Source organism: Salvelinus namaycush, chromosome 13, assembly GCF_016432855.1.
Source record: "Salvelinus namaycush isolate Seneca chromosome 13, SaNama_1.0, whole genome shotgun sequence".
NCBI classification, from domain to species: Eukaryota; Metazoa; Chordata; class Actinopteri; order Salmoniformes; family Salmonidae; genus Salvelinus; species Salvelinus namaycush.
Genome location: NC_052319.1, coordinates 31728891 through 31750479, shown reverse-complemented (window position 1 = coordinate 31750479; position 21589 = coordinate 31728891). Strand labels below are relative to the sequence as shown.

The 21589-nt window shown below is 44.1% G+C and overlaps 1 protein-coding gene across 1 annotated transcript in view; it reads right to left on the bottom strand.

The window, feature by feature from the left end:
- Window positions 1-21589, bottom strand: part of LOC120058092 (vang-like protein 1) — a 29937-nt gene that overhangs the window by 4149 nt on the left and 4199 nt on the right. The window contains exons 3-5 of the mRNA XM_039006568.1: window positions 9880-10311; window positions 9612-9787; window positions 95-228 (exon numbers count right to left, since the gene is read on the bottom strand). Coding sequence (XP_038862496.1) covers window positions 95-228; window positions 9612-9787; window positions 9880-10311 — 742 coding nt within the window. The remainder of the gene's footprint in view (window positions 1-94; window positions 229-9611; window positions 9788-9879; window positions 10312-21589) is intronic.

The following is a 21589-nucleotide window of genomic DNA, read 5'->3' as shown; positions in this document are numbered from 1 at the left end:
GAGGAAAAGAGATGATTGGAAGATGGACGACACATACAGGGACACAAATCCAATGTAACCATTGAAGAACCACTGAATCTGTAGCTATACTAACCATCCACGGTGTAGACCTTGAGGCCGGCCAGGTGCTTGGCGGCACGGTGCTTGGAGGCGGAGAGAAGGGCGGGGTTATGAAGAGGAAAGTCTCTGTAGTAGAACTCTAGCAGAGACAGAGCTGCCCTCTGAATACTGACACAGACAGAGACAGAGGGAGAAAAAAAGCAAAAGAGGGGCGAGAGAGGAAGAGAGAGAGGGGCAGAGAAAGATGGGAGAGAGAGATAGGGTAAGAAAAAAGGCCATTAAGTAGTAGGAGGTAGAGAAAACAGATAGATGTATTATAAAAGAAGGTCGGGAATGAAGTTCATTATTGTCCCTGCTGATTTGATTCACCTGATAAAATAGCTCTTACTGAGCAGCATGCCTCATATCTACACTACTCCCCCAGACCAGACTACTGCAGACCAGGGCCACATTATACAGCGTTCCCTGCTTTAAACTGTCCTCCAGCCTCAGGCCTTTCTACAGGAGATCAGTCAGTATCAGACAGAGAGGCTAGAGGTGAGGAAGCATAGACAGACAGAACCACGCATTCACAGTATCAATGTCAAGTCTACGTACACTTAGCTAACCTTTCTGCTAGGGATCAGCACAGCTATTGAAATATCTGAACGGACGTTAGTATTCAAATACTTGTGTGAGTATTAATTGTTGCGAGCATAAAAAATGACAGGCCTACTTTAACAATGAAAACGCCTTTACTAAATTAAATTTAAATATCCATGTGACATTGTTACATACAAGGATATACAATGACATTTCAAATGATTAATTTAATTAAACAAGGTGCACAGTGCGCCCCATAAAAAGAACCAGTAGCCGACCAGTAGCCTTCATGTCTGTAGCTTTTTGTTTATGTTGGCCAATCAAAGCGTCAATGTGTAGCAAGTGGAGTGAGAGTTCACTAATTCAATGCAAGATGGAATAAAATTACGGATTTAAAAGTTAGCGAAATGAGAAGGAGTAGGCTACAATGAGCAACCAACAGGAAGGCTGTTTTATCTAAATGGGGTTGGGGAGAAGCGTAGCATGTGGCCTCAATTAGCCTGGCTAGCTATAGTTGGCTAGCTTAGCTTAAAAGCTTCTCTAGGCCACTCCAGTCAAGACAGACACTGTTATATGGGATGATAAATAACGTTGTGGCTGCTACAAGTTAGCTAGTCTTGGTTGGAGCAGAGTTGCCTTGGTGTCGCTCACTCCGTCTGCTTTTTTAATATCCAACAAAAATGTATGATACCATTCGAATAGTGATTCCCCCCCCCCCCCCATAGTGTGGAAATATACAGTACCAGTCAAAAGTTTGGACACCTACTCATTCCAGGGTTTACCTTTATTTTTTATTATTTTCTACATTGCAGAATAATAGGGAAGACATCAAAACTATGAAATAACACATATGGAATCATGTCGTAACCAAGAAAGTGTTAAACAAATCAAAATGTATTTTATATTTGAGATTCTTCAAAGTAGCCATCCTTTGCCTTAATGACAGCTTTGCACATTCTTGGTATTCTCTCAACCAGCTTCATGAGGAGTCACCTGGAATGCATTTCAAATAACAGGTGTGCCTTGTTAAAAGTTAATTTGTGGAACTTCTTTTCTTCTTAATGCATTTCAGCCAATCAATTGTGCTGTGACAAGGTAAGGGTGGTATACAGAAGCCCTATTTGGTAAAAGACTAAGTCCATATTATGGCAAGAACAGCTCAAATAAGCAAAGAGAAACAACAGTCCATCATTACTTTAGCTTCTTACGGCTGCAGGGGCAGTATTGAGTAGCTTGGATGAAAGGTGCACAGAGGTGCCCATATTAAACGGCCTGCTCCTTAGTTGCTAATATATGCATATTATTATTCATATTGGATAGAAAACACTCTGACGTTTATAAAACTGTTTGAATTAGGTCTGTGAGTATAACAGAACTCATATGGCAGGCAAAAACCTGAGAAGTTCCACTTCCTGTTTGAATTGTTTCTGAGGTGTCAGATTTTCAACCATGCTCTCAATTGAAATGACAGCGAGATATAGATGAGTTTTCACTTCCTACGGCTTCCACTAGATGTCAATAGTCAACAGAACTGTGTCTGATGACTCTAATGTGAAGGGGGGCCGAAGGAGACAGGAATGAGTAATCACTTCCACGGGCTGATCACGCATTCACCATGCGCCTTCACATGAGTAGGACGTCCGTTCCATCGCTCTTCTGTTGTCAATTTAATTTTCCGGTTGGAACGTTATTCAAGATGTATGTTAACAACATTCTAAAGATTGATTCAGTACATCGTTTGACATGTTTCTACTGACTGTTACGGAACTTTTGGACATTTCGTCACGTTATAGTGGAGGCGCTTTCTGACTTTGGAATTGTTTACCGAAGGCGCGAACCAAAGTAGCTAATTGGACATAAATAACAGACATTATCGAACAAATCAAGCATTTATTGTGGACCTGGGATTCCTAGGACTGCATTCTGATGAAGTTCATCAAAGGTAAGGAAACATTTATCATGTATTTTCTGGTTTCTGTTGAGTCCAACATGGCGGCTAATTTGGCTATTGTTCTGAGCTCCGTCTCAGAATATTGCATGATTTGCTTTTTCCGTAAAGTTTTTTTGAAATCTGACACAGCGGTTGCATTAAGGAGAGGTATATCTATAATTCCATGTGTATAACTTGTATTATCATCTACATTTATGATGAGTATTTCTGTTGAAACGATGTGGCTATGCAAAATCACTGGATGTTTTTGGAACTAGTGAATCTAACGCGCCAATGTAAACTCCGATTTTTTGTTATAAATATGAACTTTATCAAACAAAACATGCATGTATTGTGTAACATGAAGTCCTATGAGTGTCATCTGATGAAGATAATCAAAGGTTAGTGATTCATTTTATCTCTATTTCTGCTTTTTCTGACTGCTATCTTTCGCTGGAAAAATGGCTGTGCTTATTGTGGTTTGATGGTGACCTAACATAATTGTTTGTAGTGCTTTCGCTGAAAAGCATATTTGAAATCAGACACTTTGGTGGGATTAACAAAAAGAATACCTTTAAAATGATATAAGACACATGTATGTTTGAGGAATTTTAATTATGAGATTTCTGTTTTTTGAATTTGGCGCCCTGCACTTTATCTGGCTGTTGTCATATCGATCCCGGTAGCGGGATGCAGCCATAAGAAGTTTTAAGGCATGAAGGTCAGTCAATCTGGAAAATTTCAAGAACGTTTAAAGTTTCTTCAAGTGCAGTGGTAAAAACCATCAAGCACTATGATGAAACTGGCTCTCATGAGGATCGCCACTGGAAAGGAAGACCCAGAGTGTCACACCCTGGCCTTAGTTATCTTTGTTTTCATTATTATTTTAGTTAGGTCAGGGTGTGACATGGGGAAGTATGTGTTTTGGTTTGTCTAGGGGTTTGTAGGTTTAATGGGGTAATGTCTTGTCTAGGTGTTTGTATGTCGATGGCTGCCTGGATTGGTTCTCAATTAGAGACAGCTGTGGTTTATTGTCTCTAATTGGGAGCCATATTTAAGGCAGCCATGGGCATCATGTGTTTGTGGGTAATTGTCTATGTTGAACGTTTGTTGCTTGTCTGTGCACTTACGTTATTTAGCTTCACGGTCGTTTGTTGTTTTGTTAGTTTGTGTATAGTGTTCGTTTTCGTGTTTTTCTCTCTTCCAAAAATAAAGAGATGTATTTTGCACACGCTGCGCCTTGGTCCAATCTCTCTCAAGAAGACGATCGTGACAGAATTACCCACCAATCTAGGACCAAGCGACGTGTCAAGCGGCAACAGGACCCACCTACACAGGATTCATGGACATGGGAGGAGATACTGGATGGTAAGGGACCTTGGGCACAACCGGGAGAATATCGCCTCCCTCGTGAAGAGCTGGAGGCAGCTAAAGCCGAGAGGAGGCGATATGAGGAGGCAGCACGGAAGCAAGGCTGGAAGCCCGTGAGTACAACCCAAAAATTTCTTGGGGGGGGGGCTTAAAGGGAGTGTGGCGAAGTCAGGTAGGAGACCTGCGCCTACTCCCTGTACTTACCGTGGAGAGCGAGAGTACGGGCAGACACCGTGTTACGCAGTAGAGCGCATGGTGTCTCCTGTACGCGTGCATAGCCCGGTTCGGTACATTCCAGCTCCACGTATCGGCCGGGCTAGATTGAGCGTTGAGCCGGATGTCATGAAGCCGGCCCAACGCATCTGGCCACCAGTGCGTCTCCTCGGGCCGGCTTACATGGCACCAGCCTTACGCATGGTGTCCCCGGTTCGCCTACATAGCCCGGTGCGGGTTATTCCACCTCCCCGCACTGGTCGGGCGACGGGGAGCATACAACCAGGTAAGGTTGGACAGGCTCAGTGCTCAAGGGAGCCAGTACGCCTGCACGGTCCGGTATTTCCGGCGCCACCTCCCCGCTCCAGCCCAGTACCACCAGTGCCTACACCACGCACCAGGCTTCCTGTGCGTCTTCAGAGCCCTGTGCCTCCTCCACGCACTAGCTCTATGGTGCGTGTCTCCAGCCCTTTACCACCAGTGCCTACACCACGCACCAAGCCTCCTGTGTGTCCCCAGAGTCCTGTGCGTCCTGTTGCTGCTCCCCGCACTAGCCCTGAGATGCGTGTCCTCAGCCCGGTACCACCAGTTCCGGCACCACGCACTAGGCCTAATGTGCGTCCCCAGGGTCCAGCATGCCCTGTTCCTTCTCCCCGCACTAGCCCTGAGATGCGTGTCCTCAGCCCGGTACCTCCAGTTCCGGCACCACGCACCAGGCCTACAGTGCGTCTCAGCCGGCCAGAGTCTGCCGTCTGCCCAACGGCGCCTGAACTGCCCGTCTGCCCAACGGCGCCTGAACTGCCCGTCTGCCCAACGGCGCCTGAACTGCCCGTCTGCCCAACGCCGTCTGAACTGCCCGTCTGTACTGAGTATTCAAAGCCGCCCGTCTGTACTGAGCCTGCAAAGCCGCCCGTCTGCCATGAGCCTTCAGAGCCGTCCGCCAGACAGGAGCCGCTAGAGCCTTCCGCCAGACAGGAGCCGCTAGAGCCTTCCGCCAGACAGAATCAGCCAGAGCCTTCCGCCAGACAGGATCAGCCAGAGCCTTCCGCCAGACAGGATCAGCCAGAGCCTTCCGCCAGACAGGATCAGCCAGAGCCTTCCGCCAGACAGGATCAGCCAGAGCCTTCCGCCAGCCATGAGCAGCCAGATCCGTCAGCCAGCCATGAGCAGCCAGATCCGTCAGCCAGCCATGAGCAGCCAGATCCGTCAGCCAGCCATGAGCAGCCAGATCGGTCAGCCAGCCATGAGCAGCCAGATCGGTCAGCCAGCCATGAGCAGCCAGATCCGTCAGCCAGCCATGAGCAGCCAGATCCGTCAGCCAGCCATGAGCAGCCAGATCCGTCAGCCAGCCATGAGCAGCCAGATCCGTCAGCCAGCCATGAGCAGCCAGATCCGTCAGCCAGCCATGAGCAGCCAGATCCGTCAGCCAGCCATGAGCCGTCCAGCCAGGATCCGCCAGAGCCGTCCAGCCAGGATCCGCCAGAGCCGTCCAGCCAGGATCCGCCAGAGCCGTCCAGCCAGGATCCGCCAGAGCCAGCCAGCCAGGATCCGCCAGAGCCAGCCAGCCAGGATCCGCCAGCCAGCCAGGATCCGCCAGAGCCAGCCAGCCAGGATCCGCCATTCAGTCCGGTGCTGTCCCTCAGTCCGGAGCTGCCGTCCCTCAGTCCGGAGCTGCCCCTTATCCTGGTGCTGCCCCTTATCCTGGTGCTGCCCCTTATCCTGGTGCTGCCCCTTATCCTGGTGCTGCCCCTTATCCTGGTGCTGCCCCTTATCCTGGTGCTGCCCCTTATCCTGGTGCTGCCCCTTAGTCCGGTGCTGCCCCTTAGTCCGGTGCTGCCACTTAGTCCGGTGCTGCCCCTTAATCCTGTGGGGTTAAGTTGGCGGGTGGTCATTTGGAGGAGGCTACGAAAGCGGGTAGTGACTATGGTGGGGTGGGGACCACGACCAGTGCCAGAGCCGCCACCGTGGACAGACGCCCACCCAGACCCTCCCCTAGACTTTATGCTGGTGCGCCCGGAGTTCGCACCTTAAGGGGGGGGTTATGTCACACCCTGGCCTTAGTTATCTTTGTTTTCATTATTATTTTAGTTAGGTCAGGGTGTGACATGGGGAAGTATGTGTTTTGGTTTGTCTAGGGGTTTGTAGGTTTAATGGGGTAATGTCTTGTCTAGGTGTTTGTATGTCGATGGCTGCCTGGATTGGTTCTCAATTAGAGACAGCTGTGGTTTATTGTCTCTAATTGGGAGCCATATTTAAGGCAGCCATGGGCATCATGTGTTTGTGGGTAATTGTCTATGTTGAACGTTTGTTGCTTGTCTGTGCACTTACGTTATTTAGCTTCACGGTCGTTTGTTGTTTTGTTAGTTTGTGTATAGTGTTCGTTTTCGTGTTTTTCTCTCTTCCAAAAATAAAGAGATGTATTTTGCACACGCTGCGCCTTGGTCCAATCTCTCTCAAGAAGACGATCGTGACACAGAGTTACATCTGCGGCAGAGGATAAGTTCATTAGAGTTACCACCCTCATAAATTGCAGCCCAAATAAATGCTTCACAGAGATCAAGTAACAGACACATCTCAACATCAACTGTTCAGAGGAGACTAAGTGAATCAGGCCTTCATGGTCAAATTGCTGCAAAGAAACCACTACAAAAGGACACCAATAAGAAGAGAGTTGCTTGGGCCAAGAAATACAAGCAAAAGACATTAGACTGGTGGAAATCTGTCCTTTGTCTGATGAGTCCAAATGAGATTTTTGTTTCCAACCGCTGTGTCTTTGTGAGACGCAGAGTAGGTGAACGGATGATCTCTCCGCATGTGTGGTTCCCACCGTGAAGCATGGAGGAAGAGGTGTGATGGTCCTTTGCTGGTGACACCATCAATGATTTATTTATAATTCAAGGCACACTTAACCAGCATGGCTACCACAGTATTCTGCAGCGATACACCATCCCATCGGGTTTGCGCTTAGTGGGACTATAATTTGCTTTTTAACAGGACAATGACCCAAAACACACTTCCAGGCTGTGAAGGGCTATTTGACCAAGGAGAGTGATGGAGTGCTGCATCAGATGACCTGGCCTCCACAATTACCCGACCTCAACCCAATTGAGATGGATTGGAATGAGTTGGACCGCAGAGTGAAGAAAAAGCAGCCAACAAGTGCTCAGCATATGTGGGAACTTTTGTATTGGATATTGGAAAAGCATTCCTCATGGAGCTGGTTGAGAGTGTGCAAAGCTGTCATCAAGCAAAGGGTGGTTACTTTGAAGAATCTCAAACATCAAATATATTTTGATATGTTCAAAAAATGTGTTACTACATGAATCCATATCAAATAAAGTACAATTTTATTTGTCACATACACATGGTTAGCAGATGTTATTGCGAATGTAGCAAAATGCTTGTGCTTATAGTTCTGATATATGGCTTTTTCTTTGCAAATCTGCCTATAAGGCCAGCATCCATGATTCAGCTCTTCACTGCTGACGTTGAGACTGGTGTTTTGCGGGTACTATTTAATGAAGCTGCCAGTTGAGGAATTGTGAGGCATCTGTTTCTAAAACTAGGTACTCTAACGTACGTGTCCTCTTGCTCAGTTGTGCACTGGGGCCTCCCACTCCTCTTTCTATTCTGGTTAGAGACAGTTTGTGCTGTTCTGTGAAGGGAGTAGTACACAGCGTTGTACGAGATCTTCAGTTTCTTGGCAATTTCTCGCATGGAATAGCCTTCATTTCTCAGAACAAGAATAGACTGACGAGTTTCAGAAGAAAGTTCTTTGTTTCTTGCCATTTTGAGCCTGTAATCGAACCCACAAATGCTGATGCTCCAGATACTCAACTAGTCTAAAGAAGGACCGTTTTATTGCTTCTTTATTCAGAACAACAGTTTTCAGCTGTGCTAACATAATTGAAAAAGGGTTTTCTAATGATCAATTAGCCTTTTCAAATGATAAACTTGAGCTTACACAACGTGCCATTGGAACACAGGCGTGATGGTTGCTGATAATATATTCCATTAAAAAGCAGCTGTTTCCAGCTACAATAGTCATCTACAACATTAAAAATGTCTACACTGTATTTCTGATCAATTTGATGTTATTTTAAAGGGGCAAAAAATGTGCTTTTCTTTCAAAAACAAGGACATTTCTAAGTGTCCCCAAACTTTTGAACGGTAGTGTCACGTTCTGACCATAGTTCTTTTGTTTTTTCTTTGTTTTAGTATGGTCAGGGCGTGAGTTGGGGTGGGCAGTCTATGTTTTCTGTTTCTATGTGGGGTTTCTTGTTTGGCCTGATATGGTTCTCAATCAGAGGCAGGTGTTAGTCATTGTCTCTGATTGGGAACCATATTTAGGTAGCCTGTTTTGTGTTGGGTTTTGTGGGTGATTGTTCCTGTTCGTGTGTTCCTGTTTTTTCTGTGCTCACTAGTTCGGGACTGTAGCGTTGTTGGTTTTCGTCAGTTTATTGTTTTTGTTCATTCTGAAAAGTATTCTAATAAATATGGATACGTACCACGCTGCGCTTTGGTCCTCTCCTTCTTCCACCGACGACAACCGTTACAGGTAGTGTACATATGAATATATGGATGAGCAATGACAGAGCGGCATAGGCAAGACGCAATAGATGGTATAAAATACAGAGTATACATATGTGTTATTTCATAGTTTTGATGTCTTTACTATTATTCTACAATGCAGAAAATAGTAAAAAAAAACAAAAAAAACTAGAATGAGTAGGTGTGTCCAAACTTTTGACTGGTACTGTACATAAACACAGAACAATCATGTTTTTTATTGCGCTGGGCCTTTAAACCATATGCTTTTGATAAGAGAAACAGCTCTGGGTGTAAGTTCTCCTAAGGCACAGATCTACGATCAGTTTACTAGCCATAAAGTCTAGCCTGAACAGTTATGAAGAAAATGCCAAATCCGACTGTAGATCAGTATCTGGAAGGTAAATTCATCATACTGCAACAAAGCCCCTCTTTCTCAGGCCCAGCCCACCTAATTACCAGAATAGCACCCTAGAGCAAAAGGACTGGACTGGAGCATTCTGGGTGATTTTGTAACTAAATTACTGCCACGCTTCCCCCTGAACACGAGTCTCCAATTACCCACAGTTCAACAGGGCAGTCGGTTGTGGGTGGGTGTGTTGGGGTGGGGGCGTTCTAAAGGCATTCTCTAATAGTCTGATTTTCTGTAAACATTTCTGCTATCTGAGTGATCAGCTGACTGGGTTCTGTTTAGTGGCATCAGTGGACACAACATGGTTTCTCAATTCATCTGGGCCACACCATTCAGTTCCCTCTTTGTTGTATACAGACTGAGTTCAAGCAGAATGAACATTTCGGTCTGACCTTAATGTGAATAAAGTGATCTTTATCTTCATATTGCTGGTAGAAGAATGACGTCACTACGGTCAGCAGCAACATTTTAGCAATAGATTGTTGTGTGTATTACCTGAGCTGTCCCAGGTTGTAGCAGCTTGTCTCCCCGTCAGTGGAGCGTATAACACACAGGCTGTAGCAGGGCTGGAGATGTCTGATCTCTAGCAGTACGATGGCCAGGTAGTGGACAAACAGCAGAGAGTCCACCAGAGACACAGCAAACTGGACGATACCTTGGTAGTCCTCATCCTGGAGAATACACAACACAGGATCAACACACACACACACACACACACACACACACACACACACACACACACACAATTATGAAGCATACACACCTGTGAGTCGAGGATGCGGACCCCATAGAACAGCCAGTAGGAGAGTGTGAGCAGCAGCGTGAGCATGGCCAGGAGGGCTCGATACACACACACTCTGGGCAGGCTGGCACTGGCCTGGCGCAGGAAGATAGCCCAAACAGCAAGCAGGAGAATGAGGAGTTTACAGGACACAGAGAGGAAGAGGCCCTCACAGGCAGAGCCACAGGCCTGCAGCCTGGCTGGCCACAGCACTGCCGGGAGGACCAGGAAGGCCAGGGGGGTGGCCAGGACCACTAGCCCCACACAGAAGCCCAGAACCAGGGGAGTGTAGAGCCGACAGCCCTGCCTCTGGCCGTCGTCCGGTACCTTCCACAGACCAACCACCTCCTCCTGGGATAGACTGAGCTCTGAGGTGCCGGTCACTGCCGTGGTGGTCTCCCCCCAGTTATCATCCTGAGAGAGGGGGTGGGAAGAAAGAAAGAAAGAAAGAAAGAAGAGAGAGAGAGAGAGGAGGACAGCGGGAGAGAGGAGAGAGAAGAGATGAAAAGATATTAAAACTTAGCATATGGTTGATCATCTCTGACTGATAGATAAGATAAGATAGAAAAGGACAGAAATAGTCTATGGAGGGATGGTATGTGAGAGACAAGCCAAAGTGACAAACACACACTGGTAGACATTCTGGTGTGATTCCAGTCTCTGTCCCTTGTACATACAAAGCCAGACAGACTGGAGACACACTGACTAAATCCTTTAAGGTTTATTGCAAACATCCCATCCATCATTCTATTAAAAGAGGCCTTTGGTTTCCTGGAGTTCTGTGTTACTGTGACAGGCTTTCAGCTCTCCACTGATCCACATAGGATGACATTGACAGTACACAGTCAGACTGCTCATAATGACCAGGTAGGGATGACACACGCACACGGCTGATGTTATTCAGGCCTATCATTGCAAATTAGAGTCAAATCTCATCTCCCAGCTCAGGATGCAGTTTATAATAAATGTGCCCGAGGAGGAAAGAGCACAGTGAGCCACTGATTAAAATACCTGTCTGCTGAAGAGAGCATTTCTCTGTCAATTATTCAGCTATGTATTTATCTGTTCATTTTCTCCCTTTCTCACTCTTTCTCTTTCTGTGCCTGCTGCACAGAGCTTTGTTCTCTCAATGTCTGTCAGGTAAGGAGCTGGGAACAGAGTGTGTGTGTGGATTTGAATACCGCAGGCCCTCTTCTTGTGTCAGCACATACACAAGCATGCACACACTTAATTAGCAAACACTAACCCACACGACACACCTAAAACTTCATCCCTTGCTAGACGGACACACCACCTGACATGCCATTAGGAAATTACACTGGGAGAGAGAGGGAGAGAAATAGGGGGAGAGAGAAATCCTCATTGTGCTTGCTGAGTAAAAGCAGCTTTATAACCTTCTATGGGGGGTTATAAAGCTGCACATCGCCCACCGCTCCCGAGTATACTACTCGCCAATGTCCAGTCTCTTGACAACAACCTAGACGAAATCCGAGCAAGGGTTGCCTTTCATTTTTGTCCTCTAATTAAACTAGTGTATTTTTCTATTTATGACAGTTCCTTTCAGACAATTTGTATTTTTAATATATGGCAACCTTCTCCCTTTTCCACTTGCCACTATTAGCGCACACTGCTAACTAGCTAGCCATTTCACACCAGGTACACTGGGCAATATTTTGTTTTCTTTTTTTCTGAGTGCCGAGGAAGGCATATATTGACGTTCTCAGGACCTTTTCAAATGTCCGAAATCAAAGTCTATTTCTAGTGATCAGGACAGGTGAGGAGAGTCACTTGGTTGTGGTGACTGTCTAATGGCTGTGTTTGGCCTCACATCCACATTGTGCTCTCCAGTAGGTGGCAATCAGGCAATCAGTCACATTGGTCCAAACTGTGTGTGTGTGCAGTGGCGTACCGCAGTTTCGTGTACTGCCATTTTATAACTAATCTCATGCTATTCTGCACATTTAGCAATGAGGCTGAGAGAATTGAGCAGTTTTACAGCTAATTTCCTGTAATTGTAAACAATGACATGGCTTATGACGTGTTCATATCCTATCTGGCGAGGGGGGGTGACCATATTCTGAGTCGATAACCACGCAATAAGGAATTCCCCATGACAACAATAAAATTGCGTTATATATATTTTTTGCTGTGAGCCAATGGAGTAACCTAGGTAACCACAGGTTGTTTTCCCCACAGGCGGGCAGGGCCGTGACATTCTGTCTATAGACCTTTTTAATGGCTTTTTGAGAAGGAGCGGAAGTGAACCCTGGCACCCCAAATAACTTCTGGTGCATTTGTAAACAGCTAGTTAGCTAAGCTAACTTAGTATAGTTTTCTCAAGGTCAAAATGAGCACTTTTGACCATAGTATTCGCGGATGCGATGGTCCTTATGTCTGGGGAAAATTAAAGTTAATAGCTAGATTTCCCAAAGAAAAATCGCAGCGGGCTGCATTGCCTGCATGTATAGTAACGTTAGCAGCAGCAGGAGGTGGCAGTGCCAGGATGATGTGTAGCACATGGTTAGGTTGTTTATCAAGTTAACCATCTATTCTAGATCATGTCAGGTAGCTAGGATAGACAGGCATTTAACATTTGTTTTTTTAATGACACAATCGTTAGCTTAATCTACTAAAAATGACAAGTGAAGCGAACTAGCTAATAGTCACGGATCCCCCCCGGTACTACTGCTCATTCCGTTCACCAGCTTCGGAGGTCTACGTCACCGGCCTTCTAGGCATCACTGAATTGGATTCACAACCACCAACCCCGGACTGTCTTGTCTCATTAGCACACCTGGTTCCCATTTCCCCTGATTAGTATGTGTATGCATGTGCCCTCTGTTCCCTATTGTCCTTGTCGATTATTGTCCCATGTCCGTTGGTCGTGAGTACCTGTGCTCTGTTGTATCGGTTTTGGTGCTACGTGTTTTTGTGCACTTATTATGGGTCTCGTCCAGTGTATTATTTAGAGGTTTACACCTCGCTCTTTTGTTTGGGTTACATCCCTGTGTTTATATATACAGTGGGTAGAACAAGTATTTGATACACTGCTGATTTTGCAGGTTTTCCTACTTACAAAGCATGTAGAGGTCTGTAATTTTTATCATAGGTACACTTCAACTGTGAGAGACGGAATCTAAAACAAAAATCCAGAAAATCACATTGTATGATTTTTAAGTAATATTTAAAGTATATACATACACACACACACACACACACACACACACACACACACACACACACACACACACACACACACACACACACACACACACACACACACACACACACACACACACACACACACACACACGTGTTTGTTTTGGGCTTCGTCCCCGTCGTTTCATGACATACTTTATTTTGGGTGGAGAAATAAAACCCCCTATTATGTATTCCGGTGCCTGTCTCCTATCACTATACAGCGTGACACCAAATCCACAGATTTCCAGTCCCAAAGAGAATTATGAAAATACAAAAACACAATTGCAATGAACATCAAATGTTATATCGCTTGAAAATAAGGAAGCATGTTCTGGTCTAATTTCTATGTCTCCTAACCTCAGATACAGAGACCTGTGAAAGCTGTTAAAACCTGTCTGCGGATGGTCCCAAAGAACGCTCCAAGACCTGGAGAGACTGAAGGGTATATCGCCAATGGGTTATATATGCTTCTGGTTTACTGTTATAATTGCTTGTAGGTCTACAAAAATACTGGTAAAAGTAACAATGCATAGACCTAGAACATGCATGGCGAACTTGCTCCTAGCTACTGATCTAGCTACTGATCTAGCTACTGGGTGTGCAGGTTTCTGTTCCAGCCCAGCACTGACGTTCTGCTTATCATTTTTATTAGACACTATTCATTGAATTTTTCAATCTCTTGTTTTTGAGTAAGATGAATGTCTAAATCCACTAACTATTTAAATAGGCGTTCTTTGTATGATATTGATTAGTGTTGATTCTTTGAATTATATATAGTGAATTTTGGTCATTGAACATTCCCTGTTTGTATGTTTTATTTGGCTGTCACTCAGTCAATTTGTCTGATATTGCAGCTGATGTTGTTGATCATTGGTGTGGGTGTAGCAAACCCTGTATGTCTGACCTAGGATGCAACCTCTGTCCATAACAGCACTTCATACCCACAAAGCAACATCCATTATCATAACAAAACCATGATCTTGGTTGGGCTAGGATAATACTTTAGGTCTCAGGGTGGGTGACATCACCACAGGATGGCTACTAGGGCTTTATCCCTTTGTCTTTCCTTGATTACCCGCATCCTGTCTGCTCACTTGTATTGTATTGCAACTGTATAAAGTACAAGGTCCCTCCCCTCTGACCTTCTCCAATAGTTTTTTAGGAGGCGGGGTGAGGAATCGAGGGAGGATGAATAGAGATAGAGCCTAGCATTCACCTGTCAACTAGCTCACATGTGATACATACTCACCCTTCTGCTACACTCACTGACGTCTTTCTCCACATAAACCTCAGCAGCCAGCAGAGCAGACTGTGTGAACTGAGTCAATCTAGCACCCACAGAATTAATTTTGTGGGTATTTAATTCTGCAACATTGACTCGGATCACACAGTCGGCGGCTGAGTTATACTGTGATGAAAGGGGTGTGACTGTAGCTGAGGTGAGCTGCAGGCGAGTTCTAGTAATCACTGTGATGTGATGTTACCCCCGAGACTTGAAGTACTGTCGTCTCCTGTCTATCATGAATGTATCTGTATTTTAATACTGTAAGCATCTCGGCTGCGGGAGTATCTCCTCCTGCAATTTTGTGCCGATTTTCTTCATTCTGTTACACTCGCTGTCATTCTCCAGGGGTTGGCATGCTAGCTGCTGTAATTTGAATAGGGTTTGTGTCCTACTTGGAACCTCTTGGACACGCGTGCAAATAGAACGAGTTATTGTTTTTGACAGTTGAAAAGGTTTATAGAGATCATATTAAATGACTAGAGGGACTATGTCATAAACACTCGAAGTTCCAGAATGGGGTGAAAATGGCAGCCATATTGGTCAGGAAGAAATCCAAACCAGTAACTGGAATAAATGGCTTTCGAGGCATAATCCTGATTTTACTTATACAGGGAAAAAAATAAAGGCATGTGATATATCAGAAATTGGGTAATATAATTATTTCCAACCTAAAATAGTAATCATCATAAATACAGTTTATACGGGTTTTAAACACATTTTCTGTATAAATATCCTCTAAAATAGATTTAAACAGACCATAACTGAGTGTGCTATTATATGATACAATATCAGTACTTGTTGCATTTAAACGTTGTCTAAGTCCTATTATCTACTGATTTCAGCCAGTGTTTGTCTGTGGATTGACTGCATTGTTTGAATGGAATCATTCCCCTAAAACTGGCTGGCTAGCTAGCTAACAAACATACAGTGCAGATGAATTCTTCACATTCATTATTTCACACAATATCACAGCACTGGCAAGCCATGGTTGACCAATTTCCTGACCTTCATGCCATCATAAGAAGGTACGTTCCCATTCTAGTATTCTAATTTTATGGGGGCCACCTCCAGTTTGGGGGCCTGTCATGCCAAATAGTGTCCCCCTGACAAAAGTGTCCCTCCACCTGCATCACAATGGGATTTGATGCTCTCTAGCTTCCGTTGCTAGGGCTGTTGCTAGAATTCTGACTGGCCTACGTAATGAACGAAAGCGTCTGTTGCTATGCTGGTTGCTTGGTTCCATTTTACCTAGTAGCGGTCGGTCGCTGAGGACGGAGGACGTGGGCAGTTCTAGTTCGCCTCATAAGTGCATGCTTGGTCCACGCAAATTCATTACCTCAGAAATCGCTCTCCAAAGACAGTGTTTTTGACTGTGACGAACTGCTTCAGTAGACCGAAAAGACTGAAAAGAGAAAACTGTGAAACTTTGTTGCTCTTTCACTCCCAGCTGGGGTCACCATCCGTTAAGATGAATATTAAAATCTCAGATAATAACTATATGCATTTGAACACAAAATAACCTGAAGCTAGTTATAGTTTTCATAACACTGATATTTTTATCTTTATGTCTTCCTAGAGTTACCTCGGTGGAAGCCAACAATCTTCTCCAGTTGGAGCATTTGGAAGGTCGACCAGTGAAAGCCCTGACGCTCTACACTTCGGTGAAGCCCGTGAGACAAAGTATGTTAAGCTTCGGTTGACATGACAAATTTACAGAAAGGTAACCCTTCTTTCTTTTCTATGTCTGCCATTAACATTATTGCATGACTAATCGAACATTTATTTTAAATTCAATCAATCAATATCTGTATTTTTACATATCTAATCTACCTGTTACCTGTGTGTTTGCTTGTTTACGTCTCTGTCTCCTCCCCTGTTCCCTTTAACTCTGCTCCTGTTCTCTAGGAACTAAGGGTTTCTGCCTAAAACCCAGACATGTATCCACCTGATGTCCTCCATTACCAACCACCCTCCAGCTTTTCATTACATCATCTACAGCTACTGTTGTTGTCATGTTGTCATTATCTGCTAAGAAAGTTTGCTAACTGTATCATACTGGGCACATAATATGCGAGATAAACAGATGAACTAAAAACACTAGCACTGCAAACACTCGGAAGAAAGAGAGCTACAGTGCCTGGACTTCAGTCTCCTTCACACCCCCCTTCCGAGACTGGCTGGCAGAACATCCCACCCACATAGCACCCACCTCCTCTCTATTCCACACACCATGATTCAGTATATGATTGCCATGTAAGTGTACATACAAACAAAAAATTGGTGAAAATAAATTTATGACACCTGTACCACCAAAATACCAAAGGTTTATATATTTAAATTATTAAATATTGCCAGCTTGGTTTTCACAGCTGTTTCACAAGGTGTTCATTGTTGTAGATTTTAAAGTCTCCCTTGATGGTATGTTAGTTCAACATTATTCATTATTATATCCTATTACCTACATTAGGTACACACACACACAAATAATATACAGTTGAAGTGGGAAGTTTACATACACCTTAGCCAAATACATTTAAACTCAGTTTTTCACAATTCCTGACATTTAATCCTGGTAAACATTCCCTGTCTTTGGTCAGTTAGGATCACCACTTTATTTTAAGAATGTGAAATGTCAGAATAATAGGAGAGAATTATTTATTTCAGCTTTTATTTCTTTCATCACATTCCCAGTGGGTCAGACGTTTACATACACTCAATTAGTATTTGGTAGCATTGCCTTTAAATTGTTTAACTTGGGTCAAACGTTTAGGGTAGCCTTCCACAAGCTTCCCACAATAAATTGGGTGAATTTTGGCCCATTCCTCCTGACAGAGCTGGTTCTATGGGATTGAGGTCAGGGCTTTGTGATGGCCACTCCAATACCTTGACTTTGTTGTCCTTAAGCCATTTTGCCACAACTTTGGAAATATGCTTGGGGTCATTATCCATTTGGAAGACCCATTGGTGACCAAGCTTTAACTTCCTGACTGATGTCTTGAGATGTTGCTTCAATATATCTACATACTTTTCCTGCCTCATGATGCCATCAATTTTGTGAAGTGCGCCAGACCCTCCTGCAGCAAAGCACCCCCACAACATGATGCTGCCACCCCCGTGTTTCACAGTTGGGATGGTGTTTTTCAGCTTGCAAGCATCCCCCTTTTTCCTCCAAACATAACAATGGTCATTATGGCCAAACAGTTCTATTTTTGTTTCATCAGACCAGAGGACATTTCTCCAAAAGTTCGATCAATGTCCCCATGTGCAGTTGCAAACCCGTAGTCTGGCTTTTTTAAGGTGGGTTTGGAGCAGTGGCTTCTTCCTTGCTGAGCGGCCTTTCAGGTTATGTCAATATAGGACTCGTTTTACTGTGGATATAGATAGTTTTGTACCTGTTTCCTCCAGCATCTTCACAGGGTCCTTTGCTGTTGTTCTGGGATTGATTTGCACTTTTCGCACCAAAGTCATCTCTAGGAGACAGAACATGTCTCCTTCCTGAGCGGTATGCCGGCTGCGTGGTCCCATGGTGTTTATACTTGCGTACTATTGTTTGTACAGATGAACGTGGTACCTTCAGCAGTTTGGAATTTGCTCCCAAGGATGAACTAGACTTGTATAGGTCCACAATTTTTTTCTGAGGTCTTGAAATACATCCACAGGTACACCTCCAATTGACTCAAATTATGTAAATTAGCCTATCAGAAGCTTCTAAGGCCATGACATAATTTTCTGGAATTTTCCAAGCTGTTTAAAGGCACAGTCAGCTTAGTGTATGTAAACTTCTGACCCACTGGAATTGTGATACAGTGAATTATAAGTGAAATAATCTGTCTGTAAACAATTGTTGGAAAAATGACTTGTGACACAGATGTCCTAACCGACTTGCAAAAAATATAGTTTGTTAACAAGAAATTTGTGGAGAGGTTGATGGTCAAAAGAACACAGACATTAGACAGAGGAACTCTGCCTAGAAGGCCAGCATCCCGGAGTTGCCTCTTCACTGTTGACCATACAAACATGGTCTCTTTTTTGCTATCTTGAGTAAGGCAGCTCCAAAATGCCGGTGTTTCAGCCTAGCTCAGTGCTTTCTGTGGTGGGGCAGCCAGTGGAAAATACAGAGTGTAGGGGTTGGTAATGTTCTCTAGTTGAGCCGTGATTGGCTCAGTGTTCGGTCACTCATGGGGACACTACATCACCGCAAAATCTACAGGGAAAGCTAGAAAGTTCAAGCCCCTTGTGTGCTGCTATAGAGTTCCATTAAAAGTGCCCATCCAAGAAGGCTCAAGGTCATTGGCCACAGATATAACATGATTTAATGTCTTATCTACTATAGCTTTGATTGGACTGATCATGTCAACATCATACTTTCAAAATATTAGCTAGCAAACTAGACAAGCATTCATCATAATGAATCAAGTCGAAAACCTACTGGCAAATCCTTTTCAATCCTTGTCATATGAAGAGAAATTATAGATCAACTGTATCAGTGCTCATAGGACATAAACATTACTCAACATGTTGGAAATCGCAAATTCAACAATGAGTGGTTTGGAAGGAATCAGGGGCTAACAGCAAGCGTTGCAAAGCAATCACTAGCCTGCTATTCAGTGGAGCGGGTGTGTGGTCCAAGTCTGGGTTTAAGGGTCTCTTTTCCAAGATAACAAGGATAAACATTCACATGCAACACCATGGGCCAGAAAGGGTTGAATACATTGGCCATGCTGTCAATCCAGCATGACTTCTGCAGTGTTCAAAATAACTGGAAACTCGGAACTGGGAAATCTCAGACTTCAGTGAGTTCAAGACAACTGTGAATTCTGAAAATATGTTTTGAATGAACATCCAACTCGGAATTCCAAGTCAGGAACTTGGGCCTTATTCTAGAGCTCCGACCTGAAGATCACTGACGTCATGATTCGACCTTGGATTTTTCCCCCAGAGTTCCCAGTTGCCCTGAAAGCACCATAAATCCAGAGAATGCCAGATTTTGATGACAAAGTTCACACACAAGAAGGACTGCCGCACCACCTTCCTGTTCAAGTGAGCACAGCACAACAAGGTGAGCCCAAAAATGTATTGTACACTGCTGCATAAATGATGTAATATGCCAGGGAGATACGTATAGTGTATCTAAGAAAGTAATACTAAGTGTATGTTGTGTAGTAAGCTGTTAGTAGCCCATTTGCATCAGCCTACTAATTTGGTCCCTTTTCCCCTCTTAATTTTGCCTACTGTTCTGACTTGGCGGTGCACATGTAGTCTAACCTGTTTAAGAGAAATGTCATCATTGAATATTGTAAGAGCTTTCATTGTTTGCTTATATGCCCCCTTTATTTATCCTAAGGTTCTGACTTTGTATACAGGGAGAATAATGTTGGAACTGCTCATGTTCTGAATTCTGTCGCTGTACATTTCAAAAGTGCTGAACAAATAGTTATATTGACTACGTCCGTCCTAGCTCGCTCATTAATGTCTTAATCAAAATAAAGGATTGCCTCTTATCCGCTTGTCCTCCTCTTATGCCATCGTTTGTACATCTCAATTGTCAGTAGAAACCACATTTGTTTAAGCAAGTCATCTATATCAGCTATGTTTTATTAAAAAGGCAGTAAATGAGGCTGAATGAACTGTTTCGTTGCCAGACAAGGCTCCGCTGATAGCCAGGTGTAGCGATGGTAAAGATTCACTCCTGTCACGAACCGGCTCGAAGTCCGTAACAAAAAGGGAGACAACATGGAGATAAGGAATAACAAAAATATATTTAATAACTGAAGTGACCTATATAGAATAAACAATGGTGTATGTAATCAGTAGTGTAAGTGAGTGGTTGCGTGCACAGATGTGATAATGAGGGGTGTTGAAAGGTGCAAACAAACAAAACGGACACAAAAATGCAACAACCAAAATCAAACGGTGTGTCTGCATGGAGAGAGTCTCCTCAATGAATGCGGAAAAGGTGTATTTATCCCGGGACACACCCAGGCCCAGGTGTGTCCCATTTTGCTGACGACCCTCCCGGCTCCGCCCACCGGCATCCTAATAAAGAAAACAAGAGCAAAGAGAAAGAATACGGGAGACAGACTGGGGGGGTGGTCACACGCCATGGTGCTGAAAAGAATGCTCTGTGGTTGGGACATCTTTATGAAGGCCCTAACAGTTTGTGGGCACCGCTTGTTGTGTAGTGGCATTGCTGGCATGGATCCATTTTTTTGAGTTAGACCCACCAAGATTGACATGCTAAAGTAATGTTTTCATTTTATTAGCGAAACAAAACTTGTTTAAACAGCTTTGTATACATAGCGGGAATTAAGATAACGTAATTTTGGCTGTAATGATCTCAAATTTCACATTAGGTCATTAAGGTGAGCAAAACTGAGTTAGTGAATCCCATTGTAACACAGGGGACACACCTTTTGGCATGACAGACAGACAGACAGACAGACAGACAGACAGACAGACAGACAGACAGTGAGACAGACAGACAGAACCCCCCCCCCACAAAAACCCTGCGTGTTGTGATAATTGTGTTGTTTACTCTATAATCTGTTAGTTCATATGCCTTGTGACCGTGATATATAGGCCTAAAGGCAGAGACAATAAGAAGAAACAGTGGCAGCATAAATTCAATCACACCTTTGTTTCATCACAAAACCGGAGAGCCACCTCTGTCCGGTGAAGTCCACAAAGCATATTGCATGTACTGTAAGCAAGTTACAGTGCATTCGGAAAGTATTCAGACCCCTTGACTTTTTCCACATTTTGTTACGTTACAGCTTTATTCTAAAATTGATTCAATAGTTTTTTCCCCCTCATCAATCTACACACAATACCCCAAGTGGTCTGAATACTTTCTGAATGCACTGTAATGTTTCCAAAATTTTCGACCACAAAACAACTATTGAGAGTTACCCGCAAGTCACAAAGGAAACAGGAGCTGCCTCCACTATTCCAACACCATTTCATCATCAAATCACCTCTGCTTAGTCTAATACAGTACCAACTAAAAGATACCAAAAACAATTTAGTCCAATCAATGTAAGCTAAATATGATGTGGCTGTCTATGATACTGATGTGTGTGTGTGTGTGTGTGTGTGTGTGTGTGTGTGTGTGTGTGTGTGTGTGTGTGTGTGTGTGTGTGTGTGTGTGTGTGTGTGTGTGTAGGTAGAAAAAAAACATGTTGACTCATCCTACTTGTAGAGAAACGC